This window comes from Schistocerca serialis, chromosome 11 (assembly GCF_023864345.2).
Source record: "Schistocerca serialis cubense isolate TAMUIC-IGC-003099 chromosome 11, iqSchSeri2.2, whole genome shotgun sequence".
Taxonomy (NCBI): domain Eukaryota; kingdom Metazoa; phylum Arthropoda; class Insecta; order Orthoptera; family Acrididae; genus Schistocerca; species Schistocerca serialis.
Window position 1 is genome coordinate 190576184 of NC_064648.1, and position 16360 is coordinate 190592543.

At 42.4% G+C, this 16360-nt stretch overlaps 2 protein-coding genes across 3 annotated transcripts in view; both read left to right on the forward strand.

Moving 5' to 3' along the window:
- The window catches only part of LOC126426741 (protein roadkill-like), a 48181-nt gene extending 43413 nt beyond the window's left edge, over positions 1–4768 (forward strand). For both annotated transcript variants that reach the window (XM_050088712.1, XM_050088713.1), the window contains one exon: positions 4632–4768. In XM_050088712.1, the coding sequence (XP_049944669.1) occupies positions 4632–4671 (40 nt within the window). In that variant the 3' untranslated portion in view covers positions 4672–4768. The remainder of the gene's footprint in view (positions 1–4631) is intronic.
- Positions 4711–16360, forward strand: part of LOC126426740 (ankyrin repeat domain-containing protein 23-like) — a 107251-nt gene continuing 95601 nt past the window's right edge. The window contains exon 1 of the mRNA XM_050088710.1: positions 4711–4849. The gene's annotated coding sequence lies outside the window, so the exon portion shown is untranslated. The remainder of the gene's footprint in view (positions 4850–16360) is intronic.

A 16360-nucleotide genomic window follows, 5' to 3' on the forward strand; every position in this document is an offset into this window, starting at 1 on the left:
CCTATTTCACACTCGCTCACTATCGTATGATTATTCATCGTGCACAATATATTTTCAGACCGAAACTACAATTTATCAATGCGGCGGTTACTCCAACCGACCACGTGGTGCGAAAGCAAATTCACAAAGACAACATATGGAAAATAAATAAAAATCCCCAAAACATTACTGTAAATGGAAGAGCAGATTAAAATACATTGAATGAGTGAATTTCCGTTAAGCACAGGGCAGTAACGTGACCGTGAGCTTAAGGCACATGGTGCGTTGCCTGAACAAGTCACTGACGCAAGGTCTACTGAAATTCGAGTAAATTAAGAAAATCAATTCCCTTATGGTGTTCAGTGGTAATCTCGCACCTGATTTCAACATCTGGACTTCATTACAGAGCAGAGTTGAGACAATCTAATACCTATGTTAACATTACCAAAACGGGAGCTGCGTCTCCATGTCTGTCCCGCACCACGACCCAGGAACAAGTGCTCTTCCAACCGAATTCGCCTAACCGTTCCGCTTACAAACGTGGTGTGGATGGCGTGTCAACCTGACAGAGCCAGTACGCGCGCCTACGTGTCATCTTTGCCGTGACCTGCAAACGTGGTCTCTGCTAAACTTGTTCGCACTTGGGGGGTTGGTACTACCCTAAGCCAGGACGACCATTCGTGCAGTGTTACAATCTGTGCCTAAAGCTTTCTGCTAGTTCACACATTCACTCATTTATACCGTCCAGGCCGCACTAAGGAAAAGAAAATGGGAAACGTGGTACACAACATAAAAAAATTCAATAAATAACACTGTTTAGTCCATTCCCTCCTTTTGGACACCAGCTATTACCTGCAAGAGAAGAAACTCTTGTTAGTAATTTCTGCGTGCTAGCAATTTAATAAAACATTGGAACGGTACAACAAGTTCCGTTTCAATAGGAACAATGATACATTTCTCGAAGTCTGTCGGTATCTCTCCTGTGTTATAGATGGACCTAATAAGTTTGAGCAGCATCATTTTCGTGCTGTCACCAACGTTCTTTATTAGTTCTGCAGGGATGTCATCAATACCCATTGCTTTGTTGTCTCGTAGTTCTTTTAGAGCTCTGTAAAATTCTTCTTGCAGAATGGCTTCTCCCTCGTCACCTTCGTCTTCTTGCTCTTCTCTTCCTATTACTTCCTCGGAAAGAGGTGTTCCGGCGTACAACTCCTCTATGTATTCTTTCCATCTCTTCACTAAGTCTTCACCAAACAGCAATTTCCCCTCTTTATTTTCTATTGTGCCTAAGAGTGTTGTTTTACGTTTGTTAAAAAACTGATTTGCCTTTCTGTAGGCTAAATCAGTTTCTTCCGTTTTGCATATTTTATTCCACTTCCCTGCACATTTCTGTAGAGTGAAAATTTCATTCCAGAAACGTCCCCCAGGCTGCGGCTAAGCCATGTCTCCGCAATATCCCTTCTTTCAGGAGTGCTAGTTCTGTAAGGTTCGCAGGAGAGCTTCTGTAAAGTTTAGAAGGTAGGAGACGAGGTACACCCAGAAGTAAAGCTGTGAAGACGGATCGTGAGCCATGCTTGGGTAGCTCAGATGGTAGAGCACTTGCCCTTGAAAGGCAAAGGTCCCGAGTTCGAGTCTCGGTGCGGCACACAGTTTTAATCTGCCAGGAAGTTTCAAATTTTCTTTTGCTTTCCTAGACTCTCTATTAACTAAATTCCTTAGTCTTCTGTATTCAGCTTTTCTTTGTTCATCAGTTGCATTTTTGTATAATCACCTGTTTTCTATAAGCTCAATAATAATACAGGTAGTGCTTCATTAAAAAAAAGAAACAGAAAGACAGGGGATACTGGTAGTGGTCAAAATCACATACACTTGTCTGCAATCGCAAGTCAAACCCTGATACATGAAATCAGTCCCTTGAGTATGGAGCATCCAAACTGACAGCGTACAGACAACTGTTTGAATGTCTGCCACCAGTGCTGGTGCTATGGTAATGAACTGCTAACTGGTTTTCATCAGTCATTTTTAGCCTACCATGCAGTCTCATTATCATTCTACATTTTGTTTGACCAGTACTTAATTATCAGCTAGTTGTCTCATCGTTTCCAGTGCGAGAAACAGCCTGCTCTAATCCAATAGTTTCTGAGTCGCTGAGTTACTTTTCTGTGATGGACATTTCTATTGGTAATTCCGCACCTCTGTGTGATTGGCTGTTAAGAGGCGGTTAACTAGATTATGTGATCAAAAGTATCAAGATACCTGGCTGAAAATGACTTACAAGTTCTTGGCACTAGCCATCGCTAATACTGGAATTCAAAACGGTGTTGACCCACCCTTAGCCTTGATGACAGCTTCCAGTCTCGCAGGCATACGTTCAATCAGGTGCTGGAAGGTTTCTTGCGGAATGCAGCCCATTCTTCACGGAGTTCTGCGCTGAGGAAAGGTAGTGACGTCGGTCGGTGAGGCCTGGAACGACGTCAGCGATCCACAACATCCCAGAGGTGTTGTATAGGATTCAGGTCAGGACTCCGTGTAGGCTAGACCATTGCACGAATGTTACCGTCGTGAACCACTCCGCCACAGACCGCGCATTATGAACAGGTCCTCGATGGTGGTGAAAGGTGCAATCGCCATCCCCGAATTGCTCTTCAACAGTGAGAAGCAAAGAGGTGCTTAAATCATCAGTGCAGGCCTTTGCTGTGAGAGTACCACGCAAAACAACAGGGGGTGCAAGCCTCCCCTCCCGCCATGAAAAGCCCGATCACACCGTAACACCACCGCCTCCGAATTTTACCGTTGGCACTACACACTCTGACAGATGATGTTCACCGGGCATTCGCCATACCCACTCCCTGCCATCAGATTGCCGGATTGTGTACTGTGATTCGTTACTCCACACAACGTTTTTCCACTGATCAGTCGTCATATGTTTACGCTCCTCACACCAAGCGAGGCTTCGTTTGGCATTTATCGGCGTGATGTGTGGCTTGTGAGCAGCCGCTCGACCGTGAAATCCAAGTTTTATCACCTGTGACCTAACTGTCATAGTACTTGCAGTGGATCCTGGTGCAGTTTGGAATTCCTGTGTGATTGTCTGGACAGATGTCTGCCTATTACACATCACGACCCTCTTCAACTGTCCGTGGTCTCTGTCAGTCAACAGACGAGGTCGACCTGTACGCTTTTGTGCTGTACGCGTCCCTTTGCGTTCGAAAACATTGGACTTAGGGATGTTTAGGAGAGTGGAAATCTCGCGTACAGACGTATGACACAAGTGACATCTATCACCTGACCATATTCGAAGTTCGTGAGTTCCGCTGATATGGAGTAGCTGGCAGTAGGTAGCAGCACACTGCACCTACTATGAGAAACGTATGTTTTTGGGGGTGTCAGGATACTTTTGGTCACATAGTGTAGCAGCGCTGGCCCGCCGCGGGACCGAATGATGTCATCTGGAACGAGGGGCCGGCGAAACGTTTGAAGCTGCCGCTCCCGTCTCTCTGAAAACGTCGAGCGTCCACCGTTGTTTCCTTTCAACATACAATGCCCGCCCCCACGCCCTGACAACTGTGTTCCCCTCGTCTCTTTTAAAACTGTTGCTGTCCACTCTAATCTCATTCAAAAAATGGTTCAAATGGCTCTGAGCACTATGGGACTTAACTTCTGAGGTCATCAGTCCCCTAGAACTGAGAACTACTTAAACCTAACTAACCTAAGGACATCACACACATCCATGCCGGGGGCAGGATTCGAACCTGCGACCGTAGCGGTCGCGCGGCTCCAGACTGAAGCGCCTAGAACCACTCGGCCACACGGCCGGCTAATCTCATTCATCTCTTTTATAACGGAATCCCAGTATGTTGATACGTGAGCTAGGACTCTCGTGTTTTCGAACTGTAGTTCACGTCCGTTTTCCAAGTAAAGGTCAGTTATGGTCAAGTTGACAAGCTCCCTGTGTTTAATATCTTATGCTCAATACAACGCTCTGCAAATGTGAATTGTTTGACGCATGTAAATGCTGCCACATTTACAAGGAACGCCGCACATACTGGGCACATGAACAGCTGTGCTGTCTTTAAGGGAGTAGGACGTCAAACGGCCCGACTTGTAACAGGAGAGGCACCACAGGACATTTTATTCAGAAATCACACTCATAGCAGTGGAAGTTCAAAAACATAACAAAATAATTTTCTTTTTACATGTGCAATTTCAACATTTTTCACCCACTATTGGCTGCATTTGTTGCTATAGGTATACTTTTCTTCATAAGTAAGAGAGATTCTACTATGAATTTGGCAAAGCATACAAACCATACTTACAGCTGTATGAAGCTCTAGAGTTTACTTAATTTATGAAAAAATGAGTAAGCTGTTACATTTTAAACTTTATGTTTAGATAAAAAATCTAATTTTATTGTCAATTATCACAGTTTTTACCAGAGTCTTTATAGATTTGGAAAATTCTAGATTTTCATACACCTGTAAGCATGGTTTGTACGCTGCGCCAAATTAACCGAAGAGTCTGTCTTACCTATGAAGAAAAGCCAATAGCAAGTGAAAAAATGATGAAATTTAATTACTTTATTTTTTTGAATTTATCAGCAATAACAAAATTGGGACGACAGTCTTCGTATTACATTCGCATGTTCTGCGCAGGGTCCCTGCAAGCGCTGCCCCCTGTGTGAAGCCCCCGTAGCAGGCTGCAGTTGGTACCTGCCGGCCTCGCAGCCGTTGGCAGCACTGACTGCGTGCCACAGCCCAGGCGTCTGTCGCATTTGTAGCGAGTCGTGTCCAGTGTGACGTTCTGCGTTGGGGTTTCGTGCTGCTGTTTCTGCGCCGAGAATTTCTTCTGCTACACCCACACACTTAATAAGGTAAGGACGACTGTTTTCATGCGTTCCCGCAGTGTTGAATTATTTTCTTTGTTTTCTTTTGGTTTGTTTCTGCAAAGTCATGGCAGCTGTAAGGTTTCATTTAGGTTCACTATGGAGACTATCGCGTATAAAACAAACCGCGTTCGTTTATTACGCTCTCAAAATACTAACGAATTTCGTATTACAAATCTTATTATTTTAAAGTCCTACCGACGTTCCTATTAATTCTGCTGTTCTACGGACTTTAGGCATGAGTGAAAAGCATAGGCTCGGACGAGATTTATACTCGTATTCGCGCCATTTTGTTGAATTTTTTTTTCCCGAAATGTAGGTTCGTATTTTTACACATGTGATCCATAAAAGGATTATTCTGCGTGTTAGGAATAACAGAACAGAATGACGGAACACTGCTTGTGCAAGTAGATAAGATGCTATGGCAACTTCGATTATTGAGGAATTAAACAATTCCTTTACGTCAGGATACTGCGTAGACCTAGGGACAGTCTGATCCTACTCCTAATGGCTTGAAATCAAACCAAGCGAGACGCATTTTGACAGTTCCATAGTGGAGCATTGAATCAGATATTTCCCGAAGCAGTCAGCTCCACGAAAACTGCCGAATTTAGTACAACTAATCTGTTCGCGTCTTTCTCCCAGTCCTGCATTAGCAGTCGTCAGCACGTTAAGTCACGCAAATGTGCTTTAGTACAGAACGCTGTTCCATTTAATTTCTATATCTTCACTTTTCTAGAGCAATGTTTTTGGTGACAAGGTAGTCTGCTGGGTAGTCAGTAAGACAGATAATGTTACCCTCCATTTCGTCTTTGTTCTATACGTGTAAGTGCAGAAATCAATGAATTCTTACGTTGACCTAAAATTGATCCTCTTGCTGGAAATGTTGTCAAAATTCCCGGCGTTAGGGGCTTCAGTCTTAAATTCTGTTAATAATCGTGCATCTCCAGGCAGTGACTGTGCCGTACACTTACCAAAAAAGTAGTCGGTTTCCTGCTAAGGGGGTATCTGGATGCGTGAAGCAGTGCCCCACGTAAAGGACCAGCACTGAAACACTTTGGCAGTAAAACCAGCCATCCTCAGAATCTCTTCTGATAAGTGTTTGTCATTGCTCAGAACGATATCAAAATACAGAGTATTAGTTACAAATCTCACTGCAGAACTCGACTATTATACATATTCTTGATGGAACAGTCCATAGCTGTACTTTCGGTTCATAGCGTGCACGCTGGACACTACGAACAGGCAGTTCACCTGTGGACTGTTCCATCAAAAAATAAGCTGGGAGAAACTGAAGATTCACATGTTCTTGTCAAACCAAACGGGTGCTGCTGAGTAATACTTTATTACGAGAAATAAGGAATTATTAAACTGTTGTGGCTTCAAGAAGAACGCATTGTTACATCTGTAGTTGCCTACAGTAGAAAGTGTGTTGCTGTTGCGTAGAGAAAGGAATACACAGTTTATATCACAGCAAGCGGATCTCTTGACATCAATACGTTAAGAGTAATTTCATCGTCTTTTGTGGAAGTAAATGAAATGTAGCAATGCAGGTGGTTGTAGACAAACTTCCACAAAGAAGGGCTGATACGATAGCCACCTCCTCACTTCCCTGAAATATGGGTTGTGTTGACAAATTGGTCTGCATACATACATACGTACATACATACATACATTAATCCTTGTTGCATAGAGCATTAATACATTTCGTAATGATGTGGGATGTGTCATTTTAACATAAGTTTTCTTTATACAAAATAGTAAATATTTTTATAGTTAATACTTCATGTCTACTGATTCATCTATTCAGTAGCAGCTGTCATTCAGGAATACTTTTATTTTCTTTTAAATGTTGTTTAGGTATCTGCCGGATTTTTAATGCTATTTGGCAAATGACCAAATATTTTTGTGGCAGCATAATTCACACCTTTTTGTCACAAACTGAGATTTAATCCAGAGTAGTGAAGATCTTCGTTTCTTCTAGTGTTGTATCTATGCACTTTGCTGTTATTTTTGAATTGGGGTGAGTCATTGACAAATGTCATAAATGAATATATGTACTGCGAAGGTACTGTGAATATCTCAAGTTCATTAAATAAATGTCCGCAACGTCATCTTCGGTGGGCTCCATCTGTTAGCCTGATACTATGAATACTTTTCCTCTTAGTGACGAACTGCCCCCAAATACGATACCATGTGTAAGCAGTGAATGAAAATAGGCATAGTAGGCTAATTTAATGATGTTCATCACCAATATTTTGCAAACCCCAGTAGCATAAGTAGCTCAACCGAATCATTTCAGCAGATCATTGATGTTTCTTCAAATTCAATTTCTCATCAGTGTACACATCCAGAAATTTTGAATACTCTGCCTTAGCAATAGACTTGCTTTCATAGCCTATATTTATCAATGGTGTTACGCCATTTACTGCACAGAATTGCATATACTTTTTTCTCAAAATTTAATGAGAGTCCATTTGCAGAGAACCACTTAATAATTTCGTGAAAGACATTATTTACAATTTCCTTGAGTGTGATTACTGTACTTGTATTATTAGCAAAAAGAACTAGCTTTGCATGCATTAATATATATTGAGAACAGTAAGGGACCCAAGACTGAACTCTGTGGGACACCATTCTTGATACCTCCTCAGTTAAAGGACTCTGTTGATTTTTGCAGACAATCTGTTGTGCTAATTTCAGCCTTCTGCATTCTTCCAGTTAAATATGAATTAAACCATTTGTGCACTGTCCCACTCATGACACAGTACTTAAGCTTGTGTAGAAGAAATTCATGATTCACACCATCAAAAGCCTTTGAGAGGTGACAAAATATCCTAATGGGCGATGTTTGGTTATTCCTTCAAAATATCAGCGTACTTCTTCCACTTGGCCCACATAAATTCATCAAGTAAAATGACACGATGAATAGAAGAATTGTAACCACCAAATCCGAATTCGGAACACATAGGTCGGAAGACTCCGACAAATTTACCAATGACACGATCAATAAATGTAGACTTTCCAACATTTGTTGGTCCACACAAATATAATTGTTTCTTCCTCATCAACGAACTTCTACAAGACCTGTTATACCACTTAATTACTTCGCCTGCCCAACCAAATGCAAAACCGTCGTACGGCCGCAACTGATGTACATATGCGTTCAATTGTTGCGTTTCTTTCAAATATGACTCAAGGAATTTAACAAAGGGTGATGGGGACATATATGCTGATTTGCCGAAGTGTTTATTAGCATTTTCAGTAACATGATATGTTTTGTAGGCTATGATGTCTCTGTCGACAAAGCTCTCCAGTCCAGACACGTTTGACACACCTGTACCACCACGTACAATTGCTACTGTTAACCAGCCACTACCATGTGAAAATGTGTCATTCAAATCAATGCTGAAATTCAGTGTGCAACCACAAAACACAGACGGTCCATCTAGCAATGCGTGTGCGGCAACAGATTTGATTGTATTCTTCTTCTTGTCAGCGGCGGCTGTTGACATTTCCACGTCTTCTATAGTCTTATATACTGTCTGTCTTGAGCGACGCCTCCACCGCCTTCTATACGGCATCTTGGCAGCGTTCAATGCAGTTGCGTGTGCGACAGCAGCAGTATAGAAGGCGGTGGAGGCGTCGCTCAAGACAGACAGTATATAAGACTATAGAAGACGTGGAAATGTCAACAGCCGCCGCTGACAAGAAGAAGAATACAATCAAATCTGTTGCCGCACACGCATTGCTAGATGGACCGTCTGTGTTTTGTGGTTGCAGACTGAATTTCAGCATTGATTTGAATGACACATTTTCACATGGTAGTGGCTGGTTAACAGTAGCAATTGTACGTGGTGGTACAGGTGTGTCAAACGTGTCTGGACTGGAGAGATTTGTCGACAGTCGTTACATACACATTATGAGGACGAAAATACATCGAAAAACAAACACACACACTTTCCACAAAAAGCCTAATGAGACTAACGGGACAAGCGCGGAAAATGGGGTGTTTTTGGGTGGGGGCAAACTAAATATAAACTAATTTAGACACCCACCCCAATACAAAACAACACAAAACTCTCCAAATACCACTAAACACAATATCATCTGGAATCGGACACTTCCCTTGACCTATATAGCTCAACAGCAGCTCCCGATCCCATAAATGAAGATCAAACACTTTCCTTGGCCTATATAGCTCGAAAAACATCTCCCAGTACCAATACCAACATACGCAGCCACACATTGGGATCGAACACTTCCCTTGACCTGTGCACTCCTAATTTTATCCGTCATATCCATTCCTGAACAAAAACAACAACCGATTAATTTTACTAAAATTACCACACGATGTACAGCGAACACTGAATTAACTTTCACACAAAATCGTTAATTCACTGAAACGAATTCCACCACAAACACAGCCGACACTCAAACAATTCTGGATAATGATCAAAAGCAAACTGAGCCCATTACACCACACAAACGAAAACCCTCAACGTACCACCAGAGCACAACAAACCACAACACGACGACATCTACAAACACGCCACACTCACAAACCAAACTCCGCGCCGTCATGACGTCACACACAACATTCTTACGTCACGGGTCAAAGCCGACGCGTGAGATCGGACGCTTCTGTCGACCCCTCATTTTTACGCAGTTTTTGAACACCAGCGTATTTCAGTCTATCAGGAAAAATACATATCTGGCTGAGACTCCTACTTATTTGTTGGGAACAAGCTTTCAGTACTCCGTAGCACAGCGAGAGGTCTAGGTTGGTGTGGAGTAAGGTGGTATGGCTGTGAGACGGGTAGGACAATGAACGTGAATGCGAAATAAAGGGTGGGGCTACGGGGTTCGTGTGTAGCATGTACTTCATCATAAGAGCAAACCAGATGTAAACAAACGCAAGCGCGCTGACTGGTCAGCAGCCGTAGCTCTCTTACCACTGGTGGTGCTCCGCTCTTGGAAGTAGGTCCAACTTAAGTGTTCGGTAGCTTATTAGTATGTCAGTGCGGAAGAACCTTCCAGACATTCTGACGTATTAACAGCCATCAACGTCTATCTTAATCGTACTTTACCTACGTAACTTTTTTCTTAAATTGTGTACAGTCACAGTCTCTGTAACCAGTACTTGTGCTCTGATTGTCTCGCTGTTCATACGTACCGCGAAAATGGACGACACTGCTTCCTGCTTCGTAGTGAAACACGCGCGTGGAACACCGTTAATGACGAGAAACAGGTAGTTAATGTTCTTCACAAGATTACAGACAAAAATCAGCTTTTGACTTTTTTTCGAGTAGGACTATGTATCAGAAGTAAGGGAGGTGTTGACTGTATGCGTGGCGTGATAGACAGGGTCGTAGACTGACCATCGTGTGTGCCGGCGGGCGGTGGTTCTACGCTCCATGTGGTGCGTAATTTTCTTTGTTTGGTTTGAATACCTAAAGCATTTAAATATGAAACTCATCACATCTACATATACATCTATATGGTTACTCTGCAATTCACACTCAAGTGCTGGGCAGAGGGTTCATCGAACCATTTTCATACTACTTCTCTACCATTCCACTCTCGAATGGCGCGTGGGAAAAAGGAACACCTATATCTTTCCGTTCGAGCTCTGATTTCTCTTATTTTAATATCATGATCATTTCTTCCTACGTAGTTGGGTGTCGACAAAATATTTACACATTCGGGAGAGAAAGTTGGAGAAATTTCGTAAATAGATCTCTCCTCAATCTAGACTGCCATTGATTCAGTGACTCTCAGCCCAACTCGCGTCTCATACCAGTTACACTCTCACCCCTATTTCGCGATAACACGAAATGAGCTACCGTCCCTTGAACTTTTTCGATGTCCTCCGTCAATCCTACCTGGTAAGGATCCCATACCGCGTAGCAATATTCCAGCAGAGGACGGACAAGTGTGATGTAGGCTGTCTCTTTAGTGTCCTGCCAACAAAGCGCAGTCTGTTTCGCCTTCCCCACAATATTATCTATGAGGTCATTCCAATTTAAGTTGCTCGTAATTGTAATTCCTCTGTATTTAGTCGAATTGACAGCCCTAAGATTTGTGCGATTTATCGTATACCCAAAATTACTCGGATTTCTTTTAGTACCCATGTGGATGACCTCGCACTTTTCTTTGCTTAGTGCCAATTGCCACTTTTCTTACCATACAGAAATTCTCTCTAGGTCATTTTGTAGTGGGAATTGATCGACTGATGACTTTACTAGACTGTAAATTACAGCGTCATCTGCAAACAATCCAAGGGGGCTGCTCATATATCTCCTAGATCATGTATGTAAATCAGGAACAGCAGAGGGCCTATGACACTACCTTGCGAACGCCTTATATCACTTCTGTTCTAGTCGATGATTTACCGTCTATCGCCACGAACTGTGACCTCTCTCGGAGAGGAAATCACGAATCCAATCACACAACTGAGACGATACTCCATATGCACGCAATTTGATTAATAGTCGCTTGTGAGGAACGATATCAAAAGCCTTCCGGAAATCTAGGAATATCGAATCGATATGAGATCCCTTGTCGACAGCACTCAATACTTGATGGGAATAAAGAACGATATTTTCTGAAGCCGTGTTGGTTATGTATCAATAAGTCATTTTCTTCAAAGTGATTCATAATGTTAAAGTAGAGTATGTGCTCCAAAATCGTACTGCAAATTGAGGTCATTGATTTGGGTCTGTAGTTAAATGGATTACTCCTATTTCCTTTCTTGAATATTGGTGTGACCTTTGCTACTTTCCAGTCTTCAGGAACAGACCCTTCGTCAAGTGAGCGGTTGTATATGATTCATAAGAAAGGCGGTGTTGTCTGCATACTCTGAAAGGAACCTGATTGCTACATCATCTGGAGCTGAAGACTTGCCTTAGTAAAGTGATTTGAGTTGTTTCGCAACACCTATCTACTTTTGTCACTCACGCTAACAACTGTTCTGGTTTCGAATTCTGGAATATGTACGTCGTCTTCTTTCGTGAAGGAATTACGGAAAACTGTATTTAGTAACTCCGCTTCAGTGGCGCCACCATCGGTAACTTCTCCATCGCTATCGCGCAGTGGCGGTGTTTACTGTTTTCTGCCACTGGTTTACTTTACATACGACCAGAATCTCTTTGGGTTTTCTACCATATTTTGAGACAATGTTTCATTGTGGAAACTATTAAAAGCATCTAGCATTGACGTCCGTACTATTTCGAACTTCCGTGAATCTTAGCCAGTCCTCGAGATTTTGCGTTCCTCTGAATTTGGCATGCGTTTTTCGTTGCTTATGCAACAGTGATCTGACGTGTTTTGTGTACCATGGTGGATCAGTCCCGTCTCTTAACTTAGGCGGTATGAATCTATTTCTGTCGATACTGTATCTGTGAAATTGAGCCATATCTTCTCTACACTTACACAATTAGCTTGGGAGGAATGGAGACACTCTTAGGAAAGCATCAAGCAGAATTTTTATCTGCTGTTGTAAATAGTTATATTTTGCGTTTGCTTTTAGTGGTTTTGGTTGATATGGTTTTGCGCCATATATGGCAATTAACTCATGAGTCACCAATTTTAAGAGAAATGCAGATCTTGTAGTTCACAATTACGTATCACACGAAAATTTCTGGTTTTCATTGCAAGTATAAATTCTCAATTACCGATATTTTATAAAAGATTGTAAAAGATGGTTGAAGATAAAACGTTATATAAATAAGTTTCTTGGAGAAAAATTGTAAAGTCAAGTACGCTCTTCGCATATGCCCATTGTTTTGTAGGACAGATGTGATCTAACATGAGCCAGAGTGATAAATGGCGCAGGAACATGGAAGACAATTTTGACGCCGTCGAGCACGCTGTACAAATGGATTATTTTTAGAGTTGTGGTCGTAACACTGCAGTCTGAACCCGGCAGAATTGATATGGAGCCAAGTTAAGGGATTTGTCGCGAGAAATAACAAGACATTACGCTGTCAAACGTACTGCAACTAATGCGCGAAGCTTTGTGACACGTGACTGCCTAACGATGGCGAACTGCAGAACAGCACGTCACGAAAGAGGAGGAGGAGGAGGAAATGTGGACATTTTTCTGGCTTGGGGTTCTGTCTCTGATAGACTCGTTATCAACGTAGCTGTACTGAAGTGTGTTCAGAGGTGGCCGATGTGGTAGGAGTTCAGAGATTACCAGACAACTGACTCCGATACCTTCAGTGGCTTACGTATTTTACTACATTGCGCTACTAAACTGCGCTTTTACGCCACACGCAGCTCATGTGGAAAAATTACCCTCGTTAGTCACGAATTTTCATCACTCCTGCTTTTAATTAAAATACTATGTTCGCTAATAACGATGGCATGTTATATTTTCCGTCCGGTCACGTAAAGAGAAAATCGCCTGAGTTTTGCCATATATTATTTCCTTCTGTTTAAAAATTCACATCCAAAGCTGTATTGTCCTCTGCTCGTCTCTGTTTACGTCTGAACCGCCACTGCTCACACCAGTGCACGTTAGCTGGACCACTTGCCCGGCCAGTGCTGTCAAAGCTAAATGCGCCGGTAAAGCTGTAGTCCCGTATTACAGCACAAGTCGATAGGCACAGCATAAAACGAACCCTCATCATCGTACTTGATTGCACTTGTGACCGCTTGGCATCTGCTCCACCTGAAACTAAATCCAAAGAGGTTCCAGCAAACGCGGAAGAGTACATAGTGTAATGTTTACATGAAGTTTAATGTGATGAACGGAGTATATTCCGATGTCCAGACTTGCAATACATTCAACGCACTTTGCGGTATATATCATGCCTTCCAAATTAAAATCTTAAAACTGCTAGGGCACAACCACGTACCGTAAAACAAGACTCCCCACCGAGTGTCCTGCCGATGCCACACCCTGGCCTTGACCTGTGTCGTAGTTTCACGGGACTCTCTCTCTACTCTCAGTACAGAGGCAGAACACAACACTGACGTTTGTTTTCCTCCCACATTGTTGCTTGGAAGGCGGGGTGTGCTGACACGTTTCTGCAGCTGAGACTGAAACGGGAGAGTTTGTGATTTGGTGAAGTGTATGAATGTGCTGTGATGGAAACAAACTAAATAGTCCTTCTTACTACACGTATTTTACGCATACTGCGTTTTGGTGAGTGGTTTATCCGGCGTTTTCGTCGTCGGTCAAAGATGGCCAGCGGTAGCAACAGGTGCGGTGTTTTCTTATTCCTAGTGTGGACACATCTCGTAGAGTACTGGTCCGTATTTCCTTTCACGAAATTCGTGCAGCAAGAATCGTCATGTGCTGTTAAATGTGCATTCAGTCTGCGTCGGAAAACAATATCTTTACTATTCACTCTTTAGGTGTTTCTGATCACGTGATCTTCTGATGCAAACCTGTAAAGTGTTATACGGAACTCAGAATTCAAATGATGGTTCACTCGTCAGTATGCAAATGAAGACAGTAATAAATTTGTCATCGGGATGGAAATTTCATTTTTAGCTACGTAATGCATACGAAGTTGTACGGAGAATTTTCCCGTCATTTAGAAGTCAGTAACTTTTCTCATGACTTCAGTTGTGCCGTGTTGTGGTTGGTGGGAAACAGCAGTCGTTGTAGACGCCAGGTTATATTCAGTTTCCGCGAAGCGTAAGTGGTGCATTTCGGAGTCATTAAGTTGCACACCACGAAACTCTGTGATACATTTTAGGGTACATAGGTATTGGAAAAGTGAAACGCCCTTCGCAAGTGTGCAGTCCAGGCATGCAGTACGAGCATTGGACAGCGTCTCCAGTACTTGGAGCTGGAACAACGGTTCTGCTCGATTGGTCGGCTGTGTTCCTGTGAAGACAAAAAAAGGAAATGGCGGAAGACAAGACTTTATGTGGGCCGTCAAGAATGGTTAAAAAAAGAAACTTACCACACTGTTACCCCGTGAGTTGAAGACATTTGCACGTGACTGTTATAATTATTTATCCATAAAAAAACCTAATCATTTGTCATGGCTGCTACTGGATAGGAGGTCCTAAATTCCGTATTATGAAACAGCACCGTTTCAGGGCAGCTCTACATGGAAGATTTTTTAAAACACGACACTTTCTTTCTGATGTGTTATCAGACGTCATATAAGGACGTATCGGCTGCTAAAGCCTTCATTACAGTCAGTTTACGGTGCGGGGGCTGATCTTCCAGCGGTTGATTGTGAGGCAGCGGTTGTAAGCGTTGAGTTACAGAGCAGAGGGTAGCTACGGAGGTGACTCGCGTCCTACCATCTCACCTTCACGTTTGCAAAGGTTCTGGGACTTCTTTATTAAGTTAATTGCAGTTAGTTCTTAGATATTAGACATTGTGTACATACAGTAGTTCCCTTTCTCTGGAGGCGTGCGTCTCAGGTCTGGGTTGTCATTGTCAATAATTTACAAATCTACATATTAAGTGTGAAACTCGCAAATGTGAATAAATATTCACACGTTGATCATCTGGAAAAGCAAATTGCCATTCAAAATAAAAAGCATAGAACTGAACGACACATTTGCCACAGAATAAAAAGGTAACGTAGTCTCAGCTATACATAAAATTTAGCCATATGTGAAGTGTACAAAAGACAATTTACGGGCTAGTTTTTCTAGGCCACTTCTTTCCCAGACAAAAATCTCCCATTAAAGGCTCTCTTCAACCACCTATATTACGCTTTTCTTGATTTTATTACACAAAATGCTACAGATAGTGGCGTGTTTTCGAGAGATGCTAGCTATGTTGAGGTTTCGAAAAGGCTTTACTTACTGGACACAAGGTAAGTGAGCTGATCGTTTACCTCACTTGTTAGAATGACTGCCCCTCCCCTTTTTTTCTGACTACGGACCAACTCTACACGTCAGTTTTCAGATTTTTTTAAAAAAAGTAACTTTTCTTGAGAAACGTTAATGAGCGGGTTATTGGATTCTGTGCTGGCTGGCTTAAGATTCTTTTTGCTTGTAAATCAGCAAGTGGTCTCACTTTTGATGTTAACGAAGGCGTATTAGCAAGAGCAGTTGGCACAACTTTTTCAGTAAGTTTCGGAGCTAATTCTTGCCAACATCTCTCCCTTATCCACAGCCCGGTCCACATGAATGCAATACTTATGGCGTCAAAATAACGTCACGTTTGCAGAAACTCCTGTGAACTGTAAGTTGCCCTTAACACAGCTCCGAGATCACACCACAGCGCTACGGAAGACGAAATACACTACTGGCTATTAAAATTGCTACACCAAGAAGAAATGCAGATGATAAACGGTTATTCATTGGACACATATATTATACTAGAACTGATATGTGGTTATATTTTCACGCAATTTGGGTGCATAGATCCTGAGAAATCAGTACCCAGAACAACCACCTCTGGCCGTAATAACGGCCTTGATACGCCTGGGCATTGCGTCAAACAGTGTTTGGATGGCGTGTACAGGTACAGCTGCCCATGCAGCTTCAACACGATACCACAGTTCATCAAGAGTA